Source organism: Dreissena polymorpha, chromosome 2 (genome assembly GCF_020536995.1).
Source record: "Dreissena polymorpha isolate Duluth1 chromosome 2, UMN_Dpol_1.0, whole genome shotgun sequence".
In the NCBI taxonomy this organism is placed as follows: Eukaryota; Metazoa; Mollusca; class Bivalvia; order Myida; family Dreissenidae; genus Dreissena; species Dreissena polymorpha.
Window position 1 is genome coordinate 62,330,944 of NC_068356.1, and position 23,248 is coordinate 62,354,191.

General features: G+C 34.9%; 3 protein-coding genes and 2 long non-coding RNA genes across 27 annotated transcripts in view; 4 read left to right on the forward strand and 1 right to left on the reverse strand.

The window, feature by feature from the left end:
- Positions 1-23,248, forward strand: part of LOC127867293 (neurogenic locus notch homolog protein 1-like) — a 279,268-nt gene that overhangs the window by 58,934 nt on the left and 197,086 nt on the right. The gene's annotated exons all lie outside the window — the stretch shown is intronic.
- LOC127867304 (uncharacterized) lies at positions 1,615-4,615 on the forward strand. 3 transcript variants are annotated; one of them, XR_008043430.1, is made up of 4 exons: positions 1,615-1,632; positions 2,583-2,695; positions 2,891-3,002; positions 3,327-4,615. It is a non-coding gene; the product is annotated as an uncharacterized LOC127867304 (long non-coding RNA). The 3 variants fall into 3 exon arrangements; XR_008043429.1 differs by lacking the exon at positions 1,615-1,632 and adding an exon at positions 1,665-1,861; XR_008043427.1 differs by lacking the exon at positions 1,615-1,632 and having other exon boundaries at positions 2,296-2,695.
- LOC127867303 (uncharacterized) lies at positions 7,102-14,882 on the reverse strand. Its single transcript, XM_052408371.1, has 8 exons — positions 14,805-14,882; positions 10,241-10,308; positions 9,623-9,769; positions 9,259-9,309; positions 8,974-9,012; positions 8,621-8,698; positions 8,270-8,320; positions 7,102-7,541 (listed from the first exon to the last, which is right to left on the reverse strand). Exons 4-8 carry the CDS (start codon positions 9,266-9,268, stop codon positions 7,357-7,359), a joined length of 363 nt encoding a protein of 120 aa, XP_052264331.1. The 5' UTR covers positions 9,269-9,309; positions 9,623-9,769; positions 10,241-10,308; positions 14,805-14,882; the 3' UTR covers positions 7,102-7,356.
- LOC127867296 (uncharacterized) lies at positions 10,699-14,549 on the forward strand. Its single transcript, XM_052408363.1, has one exon. It carries the CDS (start codon positions 11,522-11,524, stop codon positions 14,108-14,110), a length of 2,589 nt encoding a protein of 862 aa, XP_052264323.1. The 5' UTR covers positions 10,699-11,521; the 3' UTR covers positions 14,111-14,549.
- Positions 15,614-17,700, forward strand: LOC127867306 (uncharacterized). The gene is made up of 3 exons (XR_008043432.1): positions 15,614-15,877; positions 17,098-17,218; positions 17,622-17,700. It is a non-coding gene; the product is annotated as an uncharacterized LOC127867306 (long non-coding RNA).

The following is a 23,248-nucleotide window of genomic DNA, read 5'->3' on the forward strand; positions in this document are numbered from 1 at the left end:
TATTCGACTCGTAAAGTGTGTAAACAAATTATCGTTGAATTTATAACGCAACGGTTAATATTTGTTGAAATCTCAAATGGGAATACTTAAATTTGTAATCCGAAAACCATTACCGTAAGTCGATGTTAACGCGTTTTTAATCCGAAACACACTTCCGAATGTAAATGTTACCGCAACGTTAAATATTTTTGCTTCAAATTAGCAGTGCAAATTTATTTTGTGTCGAATCTTTTTCTCAATTAAAAAGAGCGCGAAAATTATGCAGCATGTACAACGTCGCGTCTATTGCATACAAATGGTGTGTATTGAGCGTTTTAACAAGCACACAACAGGTCAGGGAATTGACGCATATTCAGAGGCAATATTTCATCAAATCTATAAATAGTCACTTAAAAAATGGCAAGGTTTGTGTTAAAGAAATAACTGAAAGCTTTTATCGTAAATATTTACCAGAAAGAGATTGATAAAAACGGAATAAACGGGATTATCGGGTAATAAATAGAAACTTGAAAAACAGTAAGTATACAGTAATAGAGTCGGGTTGAAACGGATGTACTCGTTCGAGTCGGGATTTTACTATCTGTGCGGAAAAGTTTTAAAACAATTAAACAATATAAAAAAATATATTTTTAAATGACTGGGGGATTTTTTTGAAGAGTCATAGCGCACCAAATGACGTCTTTTGACGCTGTTTTTTTTTTAGTTATAACGCACCACAGAACGTGAATTGACACGTTAAATTAAAAAAAAATCAACGTCGGGAGGGCACCCGAACCCACCCCCGGGGCGCCTGAACAAATTCCTGGGGAAGGCACTATATATACAAACAAATCAAAATATGGCTCTATATCAGAAAAATGGAAACAATAACGGGGGCCGTATTCACCAACAATTCTTTAGCAATTATTAGACTTGAAAATAAAGAAAATTCTTAAGTCTTAGAAAAAATTCTTAAGTCTTATTCACGAACTCATTTTGTTAAAGAAAATTCTTAAGAATAAAGAATTTTCTTTAAAATTCTAAGAATGCTTCGGGGCATTCTTAGAATAATTCTTTAAGCTTCCAAGATGGCCGTTCGCGTTATGCGTTACGCCAATATCTTGTTTGAAAACGTCGAAAATGTCCCGCGTAGAAGATTGTTTGACAGAGAAAATCCTCTAGACGGTTTGTCGGAAATGGAGGTTTATAGGAGATACCGATTTATTCCGGCAACTATACTGCCCTTATTAAATTTGGTCGCCGATTCTCTGGAATTTGGAACGCTGAGGAATTCTTCTCTCCTGCCGATCCAGCAGCTGTGCATATTTCTTCGTGCCATGGCGACTGGATCCTTCTAAGTTCCAACTCGTCGTAGCAGACACTGTTCGAGTCAGTCAGCCATCCGTATCAAGATGCTGCCGACGAGTTGGACGAGCAATAGCTCGACTAGCTCGCCGTTACGTACGGTTTCCTGACAGGGAAGAGTGCAAAACTCTAAAATCCAGATTTCAGTCCATTGGCATTGCTGGTGAGTGCCAGATTTGTGTTTGTCTAAATGACCTTGACTGAGAACATTTATCCAAGGGAAATCATTCACTTGCACTTCATTTTTGTGGGGGCATTGTCATCGTTATTGCATAAACAACATACGCAGTTAGGACCAACAATTTTTTGATGTGATTTTTTTTAATCAAATGATTTATACACTATTTTTATTCAGTAATTTTTATCACTGTATCCATTTCATGTTTTGTATGATACATTCTGCATTAGGCCAAATGCAAGTTCACAGAAAGGTGAAGCATACGTTAATTGAAGGGCGATGTCACCGGAGTTTAGTCCAAAGTGGATACTTCTCTCATGTCGTTTATTCACAGTTATTGTAATATTACAGTATATATCTTCATTCTTAACTGAAAATGACATTTTGATAATTACGACATTGTGGTTATTAATCTGCCGTTAAACGTTATCGATCAAAATGAGAATATAAGTATTTATTTTGTGTGTTTCTCTAAGAGTTTTATGTATAGCTTGGTACATTATGCAATTATGCCTAGGGCAAGTTCACAGGGGATAGAGGCCTAGCATATATAAACATAAGGGTGATGTCACCCGAGTTTAGTCCAAATTGAATCTTTGTTTCATTACGTTTCTAATTCGCAGTTATTGTAATATTATATCTTCACTCTTTACTGTAAATGCCATTTTGATATCACTCCATGGAATATAACAGTGTTATGATTAAATAATTATACATTTATGTACCCTTCTTTTAATCACAATTCACTCTTGGTTTTAGCATGGTATCCTCCACACCTGCATATGTATCTGTCTTTGTAAAGTCCCCCCTCAAAGGATGTGTGGGATTTTAACAACGCTGTTAGTCTTCCCATCAGTCTGTAGGTCCTCAATACCTATTTTATTTCCGCTCCATGTCTATAAGACCATTTTTTGCAGATTTTATTACAAATGGTACTCCAATGTTACGGGAATTAAGATGTTGTGCTGAAGAAATGATTCAGTCATGCCAGCTGAATTTCATTTACCTGTCCTAAATAAATGAACATAATTGTTAAATAATAATCTTATTGATTATTCAGGATTTCCAAATGTAATCGGACTGATTGATGGAACTCATGTTCGCATTCAAAGGCCAAAGAACCACGAAGCCGATTTCATAAATAGAAAAGGCTACCATTCTTTGAACGTGCAAGTATGTTATTTTGTTTGCTTTTGTCACAACAAAGTTTTTCAGTACTCATAATTATGTGTTTTTTTTATCACTGATATATGACAATAACTAATATTAAATATTCTATTTTCAATAGCACTAACATTATTCACTATGATATCAGTATAATTAAAAATTAATAGTATAATAAATTATGTATTATTATTTTATATTTAGATGGTATGTGACCACAGCAAAAAAGTGAGGAGCTTAACAGCTAAATGGCCAGGAAGCACACATGATGCGAGAATATGGAGAGAGTGTCATCTACGGAACCAGTTCGAACAAGGTAGCTATATATCAGATACACATGTCTATGGTTATGAGTCATAACTTATGACTAAGCAAATTACATACAACTTGTGTCATAAAGGGTTAAATACATTTAAAACAATACAATAGGATTTAATTAACATGATATGTTTTATGAATAATTAAAATACTTTAGTCTGCCCGCCCGCCGACATTCAGCAATCTGATAACTACTTTTTTCCTTCTGAAAACCTGGTTAAAACGGATAAACCCTTGTGTCATTTACCTTTGACCTCAAAATTGCTAAGCGTTTACACGTTGACTAATTTTATTAACAAAAGAATGTTTTATTTCTGAACAGGAGCTCATAATGGCTTCATTCTTGGAGACTCGGGGTACCCATGTACACCCTACCTGATGACTCCTTTCCGAATCACAGAATCAAGAGCAGTTTAATCTGGCTCTGTGCAAAACAAGAGTGCTTGTGGAGCAGACCTTTGGTATTATAAAAAGAAGATTCGCAATACTCCATTACGGGATAAGGACTGACTTGGCGACAGCAGTGACCTATATCACTGCGTGTGTAGTTATGCACAATTTTGGAATTGAACATGGGGATATCCTTGAAGAGGATTATTTGGATGATGTTTTTGAAGAACAAGTTTATCATGAAAATGTTGAAATAAATGCAAACCATGTTGGTAACATTGTAAGGCAACAACTAGTTCAGAGATTTTTCAATTAAATAAAATAATGTACTGAGTTAAACTTCTCTAAAAAGTGTGATGAGTTAAACTTCTCTAAAAAGTGTGATGAGTTAAACTTCTCTAAAAAGTGTGATGAGTTAAACTTCTCTAAATAGTGTGATGAGTTAAACTTCTCTAAAAAGTGTGATGCGTTTAACTTTTAATATTCTTTAACTGTACTGTACTATGTGTGAATTAGTCTCATAACTTTTAAGATTGTACAAAGCTGTTTCCACTGTTTTCCAGATTTTAGTGGAGACTTTGTTATTTGAAAGAGAGGTAACTCTGTAGTTCATCTTACAGTTTCTGTAATTTTAACTCAGGGGTAAGCTCCCTTTCATTTCACTGCACTTCTTATCTTGATGTAATGTTCTAGTCAACTATTTATCAACATTTTATGTTTAACACAAACACTTTCTCATTCAACATGATGTAATAATTTTGGTTATAAGACAAGATGAATAACATTTAACTTTAAAAATAACATGTATGTCTTTACTATGGAGCGGTTTTCATGTCAAAATTGTAATGCACATTATTACAAACTTGTTATGCTTGTTTATAATATTTTATGAACAACGTTATTCCAACACTGTTGAAATGTGTGTAAATGTACTTTTCTTTCGGTAATTTTCATTTAAGCTTTTCAATTGTTGTGCTATGAATTTGTCTGTTTAAGAACGGAAATTTGCAATATTGAAACCTCTTATTGCCTAATTCTAAACTGTAACATGTTTTCCTGTGTCAAGTTCTAATTCTACCCAAGAACGTGACTTTATTATGTTGTAAAATTAATATGTATACTTTCTAAGTACGGTTCTACTAACCCTACCCAGGAAACTTGATTATGTTCTCATTGAATTCATGTATTTCTGTGTCAAGTACTGGTTCTACCCAGGAACATGACTTTTTTATGTTGTAAATATGTTGTTAAATTAATATGTATACTTTGTAAGTACTGGTACTACTGGTTATAATAACCATACCCAGGAAAATTACTTGATTTATTGTTATATTCAATTAATATGCATTCATAATGAGTACTGGTTCAACCCAGGGTTTTTTGTCTGAAACTATTAAAATTATTACACACATCAATGTAATAATATTACAGACACTCACTTGTTGTTATCAATATTGCCTTGAGCTAAGCAAAAAGACTTTTCAAACACAAACATTAATTTGCATGTGTATTTTTATATTCATGAAAGTATCCTTTGGTACGTCTACCATAAAATAATTAGCTTACAAGAATTACGACAAACAAGCATGCTTATCTATGTTTTAGTTATAAATCTAGCGGTCTGTGAGATAAATCATAACAAAACTTAAATTAAGTTGTGATATTCTGAAATTTATTATGAATAAAACATCCAGAAAATCTGTGAAATATGTAGTACTAGATAATCACTAACAGAAAATGCAATTACAGTACAAACAAGATAGTTTTACTAACAAATATCGACAGCAATTTATTGTAACTGCAAATAGTTATATTTAATTAAACAAGAGAACAACAGAAATGGTAGTTTACAAACATAATTGTCTAATAAGGTACACGATGGGCTGATACCAGCAATAATTCAAACAAATACACTTATAGATAGTAAGCTATTTGAATATTGGCAACAGCAGTGACATATATTACTGTATAAAATGTTGACATATATGGATACCATGTTGGTAACATTGTAAGACAACACTTAGTCAACAGGTTTTTACAATTTAAACAAATAATGAAAAGAATAACATCCATCTATTTAAGTAAGAATAACATTCATCTTCTCAAGTAAAATGACAAATTTATATTAACAAGGGCTGTTTGTAAAACATGCATGCCCCCCATATGGGCTGTCCATTGTAGTGGCAGCCATTGTGTGAATACGATTTCTGTCACTGTGACTTTGACCTAGTGACCTGAAAATCAATAGGGGTCATCTGCGAGTCACTATCAATTTACCTATGAAGTGTCATGATCCTAGGCAAAAGCGTTCTTGAGTAATCATCCGAAAATCATTTTACTATTTCGTGTCACCGTGACCTTGACCTTTTGACCTCAAAATCAATAGGGGTCATCTGCAAGTCATGTTCAATCTACCTATGAAGTTTCATGATCCTAGGCGTATGCGTTCTTGAGTTGTCATCCGAAAACCATTTTACTATTTCGGGTCACCGTGACATTGACCTTTGACCTAGTGACCTCAAAATCGATAGGGGTGATCTGCAAGTCATGATCAATCTACCCATGAAGTTTCATGATCCTAGGCGTATGAGTTCTTGAGTTATCATTCAAAAACCATTTTACTATTTCTGGTCACCGTGACCTTGACCTTTGACCTAGTGACCTCAAAATCAATAGGGGTCATCTGCGAGTCATGATCAATGTACCTATGAAGTTTCATGATCCTAGGCCCAAGCGTTCTTGAGTTATTGTTTGACAACCACCTGGTGGACGGACCGACCGACCGACAGACCGACTGACCGACATGAGCAAAGCAATATACCCCCTCTTCTTCGAAGGGGGGCATAAATATCAGCGACATAGACCTATTCAGGTACACAGATAAAGCTTCTTTATAATTACTGGTAACATTTTACATTAATCAACCTGGGTCCGTATTTACAAACCAATTCTTAGACTTAAGAATAACAAATAGACTTAGAACCAAGAAAATTACACCCAGCATTTAAATATATACATTCTACCACTGGTGATTATGTCATTAACAATGTTTTACATGAAGTATGATGTTGATAGAGGTGGTATATGCCATGTTTGACTTAAAATTCAAGCCATACTTGAATATTCTTATTAACAGAATCTTATTTATTCTTGGACTTAGGTCAAACAAGCAAATTCGTTAAATTGATATCCCCCGCCTAACTGGTGCTTTGTCACATAAAAAAGCATTTTTTCAAGATACAAAGGGCCATAACTCCATTATTAACCGGTGGTGTACAATGCCATATAGCAAGCATCATCCTCTTTTCCATATATATACTCATACCGAGTTTCAATGAAATCCGCCAAAGCACTTCCAAGATATGGCTCCGGACACAAAAGTGCCGGATGGACAGCCAGCCAGACGGACAACGCCTAAACAATATCCCTCTGCCCCTGGCGGGGGATAAGAACTGTTTGTGAATATGAGCCTATATATTTCTATATTTATAATATTTCTTACAAAAAATCTATTAAGAAAACAGCGTAGACCCAGATGAGACGCCACATGATGTGGCGTCCCATCTGAGTCTACGCTGTTTGCCAAGGCCTTTTTTCTAGACGCTAGGCATAAATGGGTTAAATAATGAAAAGAAGAACATCCATCTACTCAAAAATAACTTCAAAACTTTGTGTAAAAATATCAATAACAACAATTTGGATGGCATCATTTGAGATTGTAGATTTAACCCTTTCCCACTTAGAAGCAAAGTGAAAATGGCTATGGGAAAATAGCATAAAACCAGAACAGCCTGCAAGTAACTCGCAGGCTGTTCAGGTTTTATGCTGTTTGCTGCTCATCAGTATCTAAGGTTTGGATATGAAGCCTTAACAACTTGAATCTAGTAATAAAGGTCTTAAATTAAATATAACTTTTTAAGGGACTACAAATGTGTGAAAATGCGTAACTAAGTGGTAAAGGGTTAACATTCATTGCTTGCTTTTAACATTTTAATTTCTTCTTCAATTTTTTGTGCCGTTAATCTGGCAACTTTCAGTTGTGCCAGTATCAATTGATTCTTCAATCTTAGATTTACTTGTTGCAGATGGATGTTCTTCTTTTCTGCTATTAGGTTGTCCTCAGCCAATTTGTTGAAACTTGCCCTAGCTGAAACAAATAACAACATTGTATTAAAATTTATAAGGTTTTTTGTTATCAATGCAAAAAATACCATAAATCATGGAATAAAAAAAAAGTTAAATTTGCTAAATCGATTTAACCTTCTAAATTATGTCCTTTTCATGCATATCTCACAAAACGTATAGTGAAAACCATTTGAAGAAATGGCACATCAATTAATTGCTTTATAGGTTGCCGTGGTGTAATGGATATGGTGTCCGCCTAGCGACCGGGAGGTCACGGGTTAGATCCCAACTGTGGGAGCTTTCTTTAGATCACCCCCATAGACACCAAGTACTGGTTCTAGTCCCAGGAAACAGACTCGAGAGTGTTTATATAAGCCTTAGGCTTTCGATGCAATCGAGCTAAAATAAATAGGTTTAAATTAAAATTAAGTAATTGCTTGTTCACATTTGTCATATTGACATAATAACATTTACATATTTCATTACCTGCATCAAAAGCAGTGCTTCTTGAACATTGACTTACACAAGTTTAGTTATTGTTGTTAATCTAGTTTATATGTATGTTGTGTTCCATGCTTCAGTTCCATGTCTCATTTATAAATATTTGTCATTTTTGTGTGTGTTCCATGATTCAGTTCCATGAATAATATACAGGTTAATTATCTATATGTTGCTAGCATTGAAAGATTTGCAAAAATGGAATATTATAATACATATAAATGTACATGTGAATAATAAATAATTGTTTACCTCTTTTACTCTGGTTTTTGTTGGCCATTTTCATTGATTTGGTATTGGTCTCTGTAAAACAATTATTCAATCATAGGAATCCTGAAAGTGCATTGAAATGGACTTATAGATTTGGCAAAAATTAAACCTCACTTTCATACCTGCACATTGGTGTGGAATTGACCTAACTAGCTTGTGACCCCACACAATTACATGGATAACATAAATGATGTTGCATTCAATTGGAAAGTTATATTTCAATGTTTCATTTTTTTATTTTTGGAAAAAACACAGTGATATTAAATGCTTCATATGATAGGGATGAATTGAATATGTATGCATTTGGTGAAATAATGTTCTTATAATACTCACTGGTCCCTGATGAGCATGGCCCAGCTTCATCTTCCACTGCACGTTGGAATACACTTGACGTCTTCTGAGCTCCTAGTCCTTCAAATATAAAACAATTTTTGTTTTTAATGAAAATAATGAAAATAAAAGTAATGCACCCCTTCATGTATTATTAACAAAGTTTATCATAAAACTAAGTTAACTCAAAGGCTAAAATTCTTGGTGTCATTTGTTTAATTTAAAATGGACTTTTTCAACCAATTTACCTATTTGTCATGAATTTACTTACGCAACGTTCATACTTTAATAAGTTTTTCATATTTATTTTTCATTCACCAAAAATTTAACATAAAAATAAGGCCCCTGTCACTTACCTCTTTCATCTATCTTGAACGTCATGCAAGTGCTACCATCTGTGTAATAAACGAAGCAAAATGATCTAGTATTTAACAACAATATTAAAAAAATGTATATATTATCATATAAAAGATATTTTGCTCAACTACACATAGCTTTGGCACCCCATTTTAACAATATTACAAAGTGAGTAATGAATTGATAGAAATTTATTAACATGCTATGTTTAATACAAAAGCTCTCTCCATTCACCATCATGTAATTAACCAAGATGAAGAGCATAATCTACATTAATTGTTTACCTATTGGCATCTTGCCCAGTTAAATTATGTTGATTGAAGCACCCTCTGGAGCTAAGAAAATAAAGCCATACATATAATTTTAAAACATTTAACAGTTTATAATTAACAATCACACATCACTTTTAACATGGACTGAAAACAATACCAACAAACAGACTAAGGTGAGTTATGATGAATCTTTAATAACATACTTTTCTAATGCACTTAAAAATGATATGTATTTCATTCTGGTCATAAATAGTATCTTTGTTAAACATTACCTTCATTGAAAAATGAATACCAAAGCATAATGCCAAAAAAAAAAAAGATATTATAATAATAAAAATTGACAAATGGTATTATATTCTATATAAACTGTACAAACCATCAGTGTCAATTGCATTGGGGACCCCTGCCACAGAGGCGGAATCCCCAAAATGCTGAAGGAGAATCCCCTCCGGAATGGTGAACTCTTTAACCCGGGGCCCTCCTCCAGTGCCTGGCCTCCTCATCTCATCATTTTTTGTCTTTGCTATAGTTATATTGACAAGAAACTGTGTAATTTAAGAGTCCAAAATAAACATAAGGAGCAAAAAGGAGCAAAAGTTACACCAATGTTTGATTTAATGCTATTTTTAGCAATTTTCATGTATCTTGATTTGCACAGTATGTACATTAAGTATGCTGGACCGGTGATAATAGCAATGTACCAGATAGTTATTAATATAACAATGTTGAAAATTTCATAAAATTCCTCAATATATATAATATAATTATTGATTTTTCAACAACATTATTACATGTACATAATAGGCTTACAATATAATCATGAACCTACATGTATAACAAAAAATCAATTACAAATTTCAGCTAATTTTTACACAGTAACTATGATGTTTCACTTTTCATGTGAAATACAATAAATGTGGAACATTTTATCTTCATTACATAAGAAGCAGCAAGAAAAAATAAGACAGGAGTACATCTTTTAAATTTCACTTACTTTTGTCTTTCATGTTATAGTATTTTTTCTTCACCTCTGAACCTGCGCGCTTATAGGTGGAAAATTGGCTGAAATAAATGGAATGCAATTAGGTACATTTTTTAAAATCAGAAATTGAGTCTAAGAAATGATTTGTTTATTCCTCAAAACATTTTTCCACATTGCAATCTACATTTCATGTGTGTTTGACACAAACAATTTTGTTGATGAATTATTAACAAATGAATTAGTAGAAATACATCATTAATGAAAAATGACACAATATGGGTTTAGTTGAATATTTTGGAATATTTGAAACCGGGTAGCACAATATTTTTACCATAGTGAAGCATTATAACTTTATATTATGGTAAATATTTTGTGCTTAAATCATCTACTGCTTTTTGTTGTGGCTGACCTGAAGAGTTGCGTCTGACCCATCGGAAGCGCGTTGCGCATGCGTATTGAGTGGACGCCGTGAGCCTGTCCGACTGTTAACGAACGAACACTCAGTGAAATTAGCTTGTGATTATTGTTATTAAATCGTTATATCTTTTAGCACGTGTTAAGTTTTACCTGGAAAATAGTAAAGTTACATTATTGGCGACGAGGCAAATACTTAAAGAACAGCGGGATTCCGGGTAATTAAGAACTTTTTGCATTTGCCAGTTTGGCAACCACGTGCTATTGAAACATCGTATTTCACAACTGAGATCGTCTAGAGTACGTTCGTCGGTGCAGATCGACCAGCACAGAGTATTTTTAAACAAATTTGAGCCAGTTTGGCAGTATTAATTTGTTTAAGAAGTGTTTCTCTTGAAAAGAAAATTGTTGCTGTGACGTCACGAGTTTATGAGCACACAGGTGAACATGTGCTAGCCGTTTTCGCAGTTTGCGGAGGCGCACAGGGGTACGTCGCAGTTTGCGCACAGGGACTTCTCGCATTTGCAGTTTTCGGGGGCACACAGGGTGTTTTTTTTGCAGTTTGCAAACAGATACTATGCTGCAGTTGTAAAGACGGAGGGAGTTGAACTTGGCTGTTCGTATACTTATGACCAGTTTGGTTGGTATGGTGGGCTATTGTTGCAATTAATTAAGTGAACATTGGTTAACAATATTATTCAACATAATTTGGTTTAAATACATCGTTTGGACTATTTAGGTATTAAACTTCTGCAGTGATCCGAACTGTAAGATGCAATAAATACACAGAAGTTTTATGCAAGGCCCGGAATTGCCTTGATGATGTATCTGAAAAACAAATAGCTTCTGATATTAAAAGCGGAATCAGTAGCGGTAGATATGAAGATGAAGAGCAGCAGCCCATTTAAAAACGATAAGAAAAAGCAGTCAAGACACGATGAAAGGCCCTGTAAGCCCTCAATTTATAGCCAGGGGGTTGAACAGCCGTTGAAGAAACAATTCAGAAGAAATGAGAGCAGTGACTCGGACAATGAATCAGCGGTGCGGGTGGAAAAGAGGCAAAAGGGAAATCACTCCAAGACTTATGATCATTTTAGGCGTCGTCGGTCACAGGATAGGGTATCAGAGGAAGACGACGACAGTGGCTCGGGAAATGAAGACGACAACAGACGGTCAGTTCGTAAACATTTCCGCTACAGTCATGCTCCATCTGGTGGTAGGCCATCACAAAAGCCAAAGCACAGGAATCACTCCAGCGACTCCAGTTCGAGATCAGGGTCAAGACACGGTGTTTCAAGGAGGCGGCATCGTCATGTACAAGGTCGTCACAGGGCAAGGTCATCACAATCAAGGTTCTATTACAGTTCCAGTTCAGAATCTGATAGTTTATCAGAGAATGAATATCACTCTAGAGTCCACGGTGATCCAAGGAGGCAGCCAAAGAACCTACGATATGATGGACGAACCAGTTGGCTATCATTCAAGCAAAAGTTCAACAGCTATCGGAGAGTCTACAAATGGTCTGATCATGAATGCCGTGATTACCTGAACTGGTGCCTCGAGGGGAAGGCTCTCGATTACTTCACTATCGAGACGCATATGGGAGAAAGTTTTTCTTTCCGTGACATTATGCGAAAGATGGAAAGGCGCTTTGGTTCAAAGGAACTACCTGAGACAAGTAGAGCTAAGTTCCAGCAGGCTACACAGCAACCGGGGGAATTGTTAGAAGATTGGGCGGATAGAGTGTTAACTCTGGCAATACCTGCTTTTAGGGACCTTCCAGATCAGTTTGGTCAAAGGGAGGCAGTTTCAAAGTTCTGTCAAGGTTGTATTGACAGTGAAGCAGGAAAACACGCCTGTTTTGAACGACCAGGATCTATTCAGCATGCTGTTGATCTGGTACGACACCATCAGTATGTCACTCAAGTGGTGGATGGCAAGAAGGCTAAGCAATATGATCAAGGAATAGCGGTCAATGCGGTTCAGTCCCCTTGTGATGTGAGATTAGAAAAACTGGAAAAGGCGATCGAGCAGCTAACTTGTAAGTTTGAAGCTAGTTTAGCATCAAACAGTGCAAGAAATAACGAGGATATGACGTTCCCACAGAGGACTTTCAGATGTTTTCATTGTAATGGCAGGGGCCATATAAAAAAGAATTGTAAGGTGCACCAGGAATCCCTTAAATCAACGTCTGAAGGTCAAGTGGCTGAAAAGAGTCCACAGAAGACTAATCTCCAAAGGGCCGGTAGCGAAGGCCAGGCACCGCAGCCCGATGTAGCAAGAGGCCATTTGTTAGTGCCGGTTGAAGTGCAGCAGGATGCTTCATCTGCATTGGCGGCTGAAAAGGAAGGGGGCAAATCCGTGTCAGCAAGTGGAGTGGAGACCATAGCAGTCATGGTTGTGACGGCAGGGTCTTCGTATGTGAATATGTTGGTAGGAGACCGTCAGGTTAGGGCTCGGGTAGATTCTGGAGCGGATATATCTATACTTTCTTCAGCAGTCTATGACCAGTTAGAGCGGAAACCAGGCAAGGTCAGGGAAATCAACATGCAGCTTGCTGATAAGAATTCGGTTCTCAAAGGATTTGTGACACAGCCTTTACACGTACAGCTTGGAAAGCAGTCTTCCAGGGAAGGGGTATGTGTAGCGCCAATCAGTGATGAGATGTTGCTGGGACATGACCTGCTGCGGCACTTCAAGGCATTGATTGATCTGCACTCGGACTGCCTTTTAATCAATGGCGAAAGTATACCTTTGAATACAACATTCAGAGATAAACCGGTGGTAGCAAAAGTTATCATGTTCAAACGAACAGTGGACATAGGTCCGGATCCGGATATCCTGTCAGGAACGCCAATTCCGAGAAAGGCTCATAAAAAGTCATCGACGGCAGTTTGCCCGATGGATGTCAGTTCTTCCAGCGGTGACAAGGTAGAAGCTACTGTTGGGGTCCAAGAGTGTCACTTCTCGGACAAGAAGGCAGGAGGTCATACCGAGTCCTGGGCGGTTAGATGTCTACCTTTGGTAGGGGTCGAGGGCGATCAGTCCGAGGATACAAGTCCTGTTCGGAGTCGCACGACCACCAGAAGAGACGGGGTCGAGGGCGACCAGTCCGAGGATACAAGTCCTTTACGGAGTCGCACGACCACAAGAAGTGACAGTTTGTCCCAGATCCAGAAGAGCTTGGAGAGCCAGCGCCAGGTGGATAGGTGTACAAGAAACCACACCTGTCGTGTCCCTGGGTGTGACAGCGTGGGGGTTAAATTTGAAAAGGTCCATGCGCCAACAGTTTACGATAGACAGTTGGCCGATCCAAGCGGCCAGTTAGCTCATGTTTTCAATCGAATGGAATCGGCTAGTCAGCCTGATTTATATCCGTGGGATCCGGGGGGCGAGCCGTTCACTCAGTCGTGTCGATTGTTGGCTGGAAGTTTTTCCCAACACCCACTTTTGTTACAACAGGAGTGAATTCACGCTCCTTACTTCACTAGGCCCTATCATCGATTTCCGGCGCCAACGGAAGATTGGGATGTGACTTCGATGTTGGCGGAACCTCAGGGGGTGACAACGCAGCACATCCTGAAGGTCACCACGAGAAACGCAGTCAACCTGTCTGGTGCGATCTCCACAGGGCAGGTTGCCCTGTAGATCTACCTCGGAAATGGATGGTCCCCGATATACGCCAGTTTGGCAATCCAGGACAACAAACCACAACCAGACAAATGACAGAATATTGTTTCGGGCGGTGGTACCTGGTCCGGGGAGCGGTTCCAACAATAAAGACAGGGGGAGTGTTGTGGCTGACCTGAAGAGTTGCGTCTGATCCATCGGAAGCGCGTTGCGCATGCGTATAGAGGAGACGCCGGGAGCCTGTCCGACTGTTAACGAACGAACACTCAGTGCAATTAGCTTGTGATTATTGTTATTAAATCGTTATATCTTTTAGCACGTGTTAAGTTTTACATGGAAAATAGTAAAGATACATTATTTTTATATTTATGTCACATATTATTTAACATTCTGTTCGTTTTTAAACATTGCACAAATTAAATTTTTTATTATAATCAATAATTAAAAAACAAAATAATGAATTAACTGTACAAATATTCCTTCTGCTAGAATTTCCAAAATTTGGAAAATTGATAACACCAAAAGTACAAACCAGTTTAGAACATTTGCCACGGCTTCCCAGCCTCTCCTTCGAACCTCTCTAATTTTGAGTGCGCCACAACCGGTCATTGGGCCGAACAGGACATCATAGTTTTTAATTATTTCCTGGGCTATTACAGTTTCCACCTGTTCGGACCAACGATTTCTACTAGTAGCAACGTTAGCGTTGTTGTCCGCCATCTTGTATGTTGTGACAGAAGACACGTAAACGGTTCCGAGTTTTATATGCGTTAACGAAAAATGCCGGGTACCAAGGTCGCTTACATCAATAACAAATAATTCTTAGTAAAGAACGCTAAAAAAAGCGTTGGTGAATACCGATAAAGAATCGACCTAAGAACGTTCTTAGAAAAGTAAAGAATAAAGCATTTTCTTTATTCTTTATTCTCAAGTAAAGAATTGTTGGTGAATACGGGCCCGGGCGTCACTTTTTTGTTCATTTTTTACAAATTGAATTGATTAAACTGAAAATCTTTAAAGACATCCTTAAAGTGGCATGTCTAGTAAGGCATGTCAAAACATTTTAAAGTGTCTCAATGGTGCAGAACTATGTGCTGTTTTGGTCATGTTTTGAAACAAAAATGTTTTTTCTGCTCTATTTTTACATGTAAATGTAATTTTAAGCACTATTAAGTTAAAAAACTGGAGTTCAAATTGTTGTTTGCGGCCGTTATGCTGTCGGTCAAAATAATTTTTTTTTCGTCAAATTATTCTAGTGTTAAACAATGATAAAGTGATTCGTTCAAATTCACATTGCTCTTAAACAATTCTTTACTGTTGATTTATAATACTTATTTGGGAAAGAAACGTCTTTTCATTTTAAAATTGAACAATTTTCTTGACGTTGTCCGCTGTCGGTCAATAACGTAACCTCCGCTACTTTCGCTCTACTGTGAACATAATAGCAGTGCCCGTGCTATTATCATGCTGTTTATTGTTTTATACCAACACCGTTTGCCAAATACGTCATCGATTGCTGGGTACACGCTTTAAGATGGAAGAAAACGAAGTTAGTGGAGTGTCGGTCAAACCTTTTTCCAACGGTAACGTCCGTCACTAACAATGGTAACGTCCGTCACTTAGGCTAATTTTTGTTAATTACTAACTTGCGATGTCATCTGATATAATGCTGCATATATCATCTTATTTTTATTAAAATGTTAATGCGGAGAACGATTATATTGTGTAAACAATGGTAAATTTCACCAACTAAGAAACGCCCGTTACTGTTTGACAGAATTTATGCGTCACAGATGTTATGTTTGACAACATCGTAATACAAACAAGCGTCAAACGTAACTTCCGAATCAAATTTAAAATGAAGACAGTAATGCAGACTTCGTTGGTGGCTTGTTTTCATCAGATTGTCATCTTTAATGTTGTTGCACGTAAAATACAAAGTAACAATCATGGGCTTAGAATATTTGGACATATTCATTCGTTATGTAAAATGCCCGTTATGTCTTGACAGCTATCTAGTCACTAAGTCCAAGGTAAAATAAAGTTTATTAATAAAATTTTGAAGCTGCTTCAAATTGACTTTGATTAGCATTAACCTATAAACAGTCACATTTTTTTTTCTGCCTGACTTAAGCAACCACCTGTGTATAGCAGCTCTACTTAGGCCTACTGCATATTACTGGTTTTACATTCTACATTATAATATATATGAATATTAACCATTTCAAATTGCAAAACAGTTAACACAGTGATGAAGGTGTCCAACTTACTGACAAGTCATTAAAGTTTGTTGAGTTTGTTGTTGATCTTTTCTACTTGAAAATCTTAATACATCAATTGAATTCATTGATATTATATATATGTGTTTTCATATCATAAACTCACAAAAAGAGCACTGATTTTAACTTTTTCAAATAATTGCAGACATTCTGACATGTATTCGTTTAAATATTAATTAGTAAATAATTATGGTCTTATTATGTATCATATTGATCTGTTACTGTGATAGAAATATTACTTCATTTATTTCAATTTTCCATGTTTACTAATGATACTCGCTGTACCCTGAATCTTTAGTTCAATTTAAAACTAGTAAATTGTGGTATAGCTTAAATGCAGTAATTACATTTTCACCAAAAAACTGAAAATATAATACATGTACATCATTTTAACACATTATGTTGTTTCCTAGACCATGTTCATGAATGTGGTGATTTCTTAGTTGGAGGGTGTTGTAGACAGTTAGTGCCTTGACAGAAGTCTCTTTTTTTTATAAAGCTCTACTTTTATTTGTCTTTTATGGTTGATGAATGGCCTTGGTCAAGTTCTTCAAAAGGAACAAGAAGTTGTGGACATTAAATGCTGTGAAACACTCAGTTCTTGAAACCGATGTCATGAAGAAGACGGCTCCTCCAGACATACTTATGTGTGGAACAAGGATTTTATGTAAGTTTTCAGGTAAAAATTTATAAACAAAACCCAGTCAACTTGTCCAATTATAATTATTCTTTGAACAGAAGCAAAATAATCACAATATTTTGTCTTTTTTCGTGTTGTCCTTCAATATTATAGGGCATAAGCAATTACTGGTAGGTGTGTGCTGTGCATTGCTTTTTATTAAAAGTGACGAACTGACTAGATCAAAGGAGTTTGAGAATACCACTTTCTCTGTTTGCTTTCTCATCATTGATACTGAAAAGATACTCCTCAGCATTTCAAACTTGGATAGACAGCACACTTGGTAATATCTTAATTTTGACATTGAAGACTCTTTAATTATTGTGTTTTTTAAAAGAGAATAGTACATGAAATACTCTTAAATTATTAATTATACTCTTAATATTTTCAGACCTGTGAGACATGGAAGAACTTTACAGAAGTTCGGATTTACGAAGTTATGATTAGTGTTTAATTTAATCAGTGTATACATATGGAAAATAAAACCATAAGTGCAAACATTGGCTCTATTATCATATTGACCAAAAAGTACCCTTCAAGACACACCAGACACTGATCAAATTCATGATTTAACATTTATAATTGATACTTTTTGGAAAACCTTTGGTAAATTTGTGTATTAACTAGTTCATATTTCAGGATTTAGAAAAATATGGATCGAATGTCTGATGTGTTTCTTCCCAATATCACAGAAAGTAAACTTGTGAACTTCTGGTTCAAGCAAAAAAAATTACATTAATTAACAAGACTATTGCCGAGCAATAAAAGTCCCCTACCAGCGCCTAGATTGTCAGAAATTCCACGAATGTCAGAATATTTTTTTTATATGTTGCCATAGCCACCAGAATTTTTGATGTAGGAACAAAATGAAATAACGTGCATAATGTCCATATTGTCATCTATCCAAGTTTCATGAAAAAATATTAAGAACTTTTAAAGTTATCGCATGATCCAGAAAAACACCATTTCAGCAGTATATCTAGTCTATTTGTTGCCATAGCAACCAGAATGTTTGACGTAAGAACAAAATTTAATGAAGTGCATAATGTCCATATTGCCATATATCCATATTTGAAGTTTCATGAAAAAATATTAAGAACTTTAAAAGTTATCGCAGGGTCCAGAAAAAAACACCATTTTCAGCAGTATTTTGAGTCTATTTGTTGCCATAGCAACCATAAATTTTGACGTAGGAACAAAATGAAATGACGTGCATAATGTCCATATTACCATCTATCCATGTTTCAAGTTTCATGAAAAAATATTAAGAATTTTTAAAAGTTATCGCAGGATCCAGATAAAAACACCATTTTAAGCATTATTTCTTGGCTATTTTTTGCCATAGCAACCACAATTTTTGACGTAGGAACTAAATGAAGTGACGTGCATAATGTCCATATTGCCATATATCCATGTTCCAAGTTTCATAAAAAAATATTAAGACCATTTAAAGTTATCGCAGGATCCAGAAAAGTGTGACTGACGGACTGACAGACAGACGGAGCGCAAACCATAAGTCCCATCCGGTGAAACCGGTAGGGGACTAATAATTGCTTTAAAGTAGGGTATAAAAAGATTCCCATACATCTTTTTCTGACAGTTGGTCATATTGAAATAATGCTTATCACCAGAAGTTGCAAACTTTACTTGCCGTGAATGTTGTTTTGACCCATACAGTGTTTCCAGGACTGGTCAGTTCGACAAACACCATCAACTTGAGTCAACAGAACATAACAGAACAAGTTTAAAACTGCTAAACAACAATAAGAATTTTTACTGTAACTAGTAACAAACTTGTAATATATACATTTAACTACAACAACAAAACAAGTGACCAAAGGAATGGCATGAGAAATGTCAAGTGTAACATCCGTCACTTTCCGCAAATGTCAAATGTCAAACATAACGCCCACTTCTACTTGGTAGGAAAATGGCTTGTAAAGTGGCACTATTCCGCTTTATTTAAACACTACGCAAATAAAAGCATACAAACTCCTAAGAAAGGATGATGGTTTAGGTAGGATTCACAGTTTTTACCAGCAATGAATATAAATGTAATGGAAAAATCCATAACGTCCGTTACTTTAAAATCAGCTGGATTAAAGGAAGATGGGAACTCCTGTTTTATTGCAATTTTGTTTGTAAGAAAGAAGTTTATTTATACCCTTTAATGAATATGTATTCTGCCAAAATAAGGTACACACTGTTATATATTGAGAAAATGATTGTCAAAATAACGTCCATCACTTTTACTGGTCCATATTTTTTTGTAATTATTTTATCCAAATATTTATTAACTATCTTTTTTTCGCAATTAATCTAAAGTTTAAAGATTATTTTACCTAAAAAACACAGGAATACAGCTAACACGTCAAAATGAGAATTTTGAAGTGACGCCCGTTATTGTTTCCATTTTTCTGATATAGAGCCATATATAACATTCATCCACAATACATACGATGATAATGATGATAAATACATATGTATATTATTTTTTTGTATTTTTATTGTCTGTCAAACACATTGACTCTACATTTGTATTGTTATGAACATTCATTTTTCTTTTATTCTTATAATGTATACTTCTCAAAACATTCTTATCTAATTGTATGTTCCTAGTTTCCTGATTTAATGTAACATAAAACTATTTACAATTCTTCAAATATTCTTATTTTTAATTGGTACATTCTTAATTAATATTTTTTTAAATACCAATCAAAGCAAAATTTAAGTTATTTTATGCATGCATGTTTGCTCCGTATATTATTCTTTATTCTTGTAAACCATTACAACATAAACTGTTTCAAAACATTTAATAAAAATTCGTTGTCATGGCGCCTTTTTACTTTCTGGTTTTTACTTGATTTCTTTTGTATTCCTTTCCCGACAATAAATAATGCCATAATTATAAATAAACTGACCTTGTCCTCATCCAATTTATCCTCTTCCGAGGCCCACAATCGTCATAAGTGGCTACTTCGCTTTGATCTTTTCTGTTTTTCTGTTCATGATGCTTTCCGGTACGTGAGCGCCCTTGTGTTAGTACTTCGATCCGATCCAAGGTCACGGTAACCAAAACAATGTGTTTTAAAAAATTCGGTCGGAACGACAACGCATACGTAACTTCAAGAGCAGCGATTAAGTTTTCATTTTGATTTTATACTGCTATTTAAAAGTCAATATAATAGTTTTATTTATAAGATACTTCCAGTAACTTTCAAGTCAGTTAAATGGTCAAGTCCAATAATTAAACACGCGGCGGGCGGCATTATCATTACAGGCATGGTCCGCGATTCATAAGTAAATGTATCCGATGTATATTCTTACTTAACTACAGCCGAACTCTTTTCTGTGAAAACATATTAGTCTTTTATACTAAATCTTTGCCTTAAATTTTTACTCTTTTACCATACATCGTTGGTCAAGTTCATAATCAATCATATACCATTATAGAAAGATATACATATATAATGCATCAGTGGCTCGGTGGTCCCAACAACCCATTAATAGATTGTATTTAACTTACATGCATAATAGATGTATGTTTGTCATATTACTATGTTATGAAATCGGTAAATTTCATATTCATTAATTAATACACTGTTATCTAATATATAAAACTGTAAGCGTTGTGATTGTAATCACAATTTATAAAAAAAACTTAACTCTTCAAGTCGAAACCAAACGCTCTCGACTTTGCTAAATTTTTATCATAGGTATTGATACGTTGCGCTACAAGAGTGTACCGTCTTGAAAGATATACGTTTCAGTAGTGGAGTATATAATAGTCGGTCTTAAAGATGTTAAACAACATATTGTTAACATAATAAACATTCTTGGGTTATATAATGTACAGTATGGAAGCTTTAATATGCTGTCGTGCAAGATATAAAATATCTCTTGGAAGTTATAATATTCAGTCTTGGTAGATATAATATACATTCCTTGAAGATATAAAATACAGTCTTGTACAATATAATTTACATTTTTGACAGGCATATGAGTCTTGTAAAATTTATTTTTCCTTTATGGAAGGTGTTATCTACCGTCTTGGTAGATAGAATATACGTGGTTTGTAGATATGATATACAGTATTCAAAGATGTATTATTGATACTTCCAAGATACTTCCGAGATATAATATTAATACTATGTACAAGTCTACAAAAAACATTAAAATGAAGTGTTGCCGAATATATGAATAGAAAATATAAATGTATGACAAAACTCCTTATTCAGATTTTGTTTAGAATTTTATAATGAAGAAATGAATTGATTAAATATTGAGCCATAGAAAATACATAATACATGTTTGTGAAATCATGTTTAAAAGATGTAAATACATTATTTAAGTGATAAGTGATTAAAGTGATTACAGTATTTCATAGAGTAGTTTGCACAATTATTGTGTGACATGTTAAGAACTGACGATGAAAAAAGCATATTGATTTCGTGATTTAGATATTGCGGTATTGTTTCACAATACTGTTTTCGTCATCGAAGCGTTTATTTAATAATATGACCATTGCACCAGCGTTACATTTGAGATGTACGAACACGATGCGTGTTTGTGAATTCAAACAACGTTTATTTATAATTTTCCCAATTTAGCTATATATGCTGATACCTACGTTATTTATCTGCTGTATTTTGATATTCCGCACTAATAAAGTTGGTTACACAATAATATTCAATATGTCCATTTGAACTGAGTTTGTGAATATGTTAAAATTCGTATATTTTACTTTGATATAGAAATTAAAATGTTAGGGATCAGTTAACTCTACGCTACTTATTTTAAAACTTTCCGTCAAATATATATACGGAACATGCTAGTTTAGAGTAATATGATTATATACCGTGACCAAGATTAAAAAAAAGACATAAAGAGTATATCAAAACTCCACTTTTTTTGCGTTTTATGGTGACCCTTTTCCGAAATCAAATCAAAGTACTTCTGACTGGGATTAGTTGCGAAGCATTAAATAAACAATAAACATCCAACTTTTTGGCAAGAGATGCTGTGCTTATTCCTGATTCCTGGCATTTTTTTCGAAGAGCGAATCCGTTGTAAAGTGGAAAAAAATATTGGTGGGTCACTAGTTCGATTCCCCGTAGACTCTTAATTTAAAATATTGTCTTTGGCATGAGATATTTAACCGACGTACACTATACTAAGTGATTCACGGCGATATTTTAAATGCGCATGGTCGTCTCGGAAAGGGGGCGTCTAAATAATCAATTTAGATCGAATTCTCCCTCTTTGTTTAATGCACCCCTTATAACGGGACTATACCAGACCGTAGAGGACTTATAGTCACAAGTAGAACACAGCAATACACTACTATCTTTTTGTATTTTACAACTACTTTATTTAACAACTATGTCGTTATAGTTATGTATTTATCAATTGATCGTATCCCGGATGCGAAGATGACAATAATGATGTTAAGACCAGAGGTGTATATTTGCCATTTTGTTATATGACCTTATGGTTTAAAAAAAACATTTAGAACTTCAGATGTTCAAAAACGTCACTACAATATAGGTCCATTTAATCAAATAAGGAAGTACAAAACTAACTCTTTTTAATTTTTTGAATTGTTAAGACTTATTTAAGCTTATTTTGCAGAATAGATTGCTGTCTTCGACGCTTAAGATGACCCTGAAAAATAACAGTTCAAATTTATTTTGAATTCTAACGTAGAAAATACATTAACAGACATGTCTAATAAAGTCTCTGAAATATAAAATCCCCACGAAAAATCTATAGATGAAACTGCGAACACACTCGAATGGGTAACGGACCAATAGGATCACTGAGCATTCAGTGTAAATGAAAACATCACAGCATACGTATTTAGTTGGTCAATACCCGAATCTTGATGTTTATATAACTATTATACTTATTTTACAATAGAACACAAAAAGGAACATGACTATGGGCATCTAATAGAGAATGCAAAATCATTATAATTAAAAGTAGATACATGAACTTACCGATCAAATATTAAGTTGG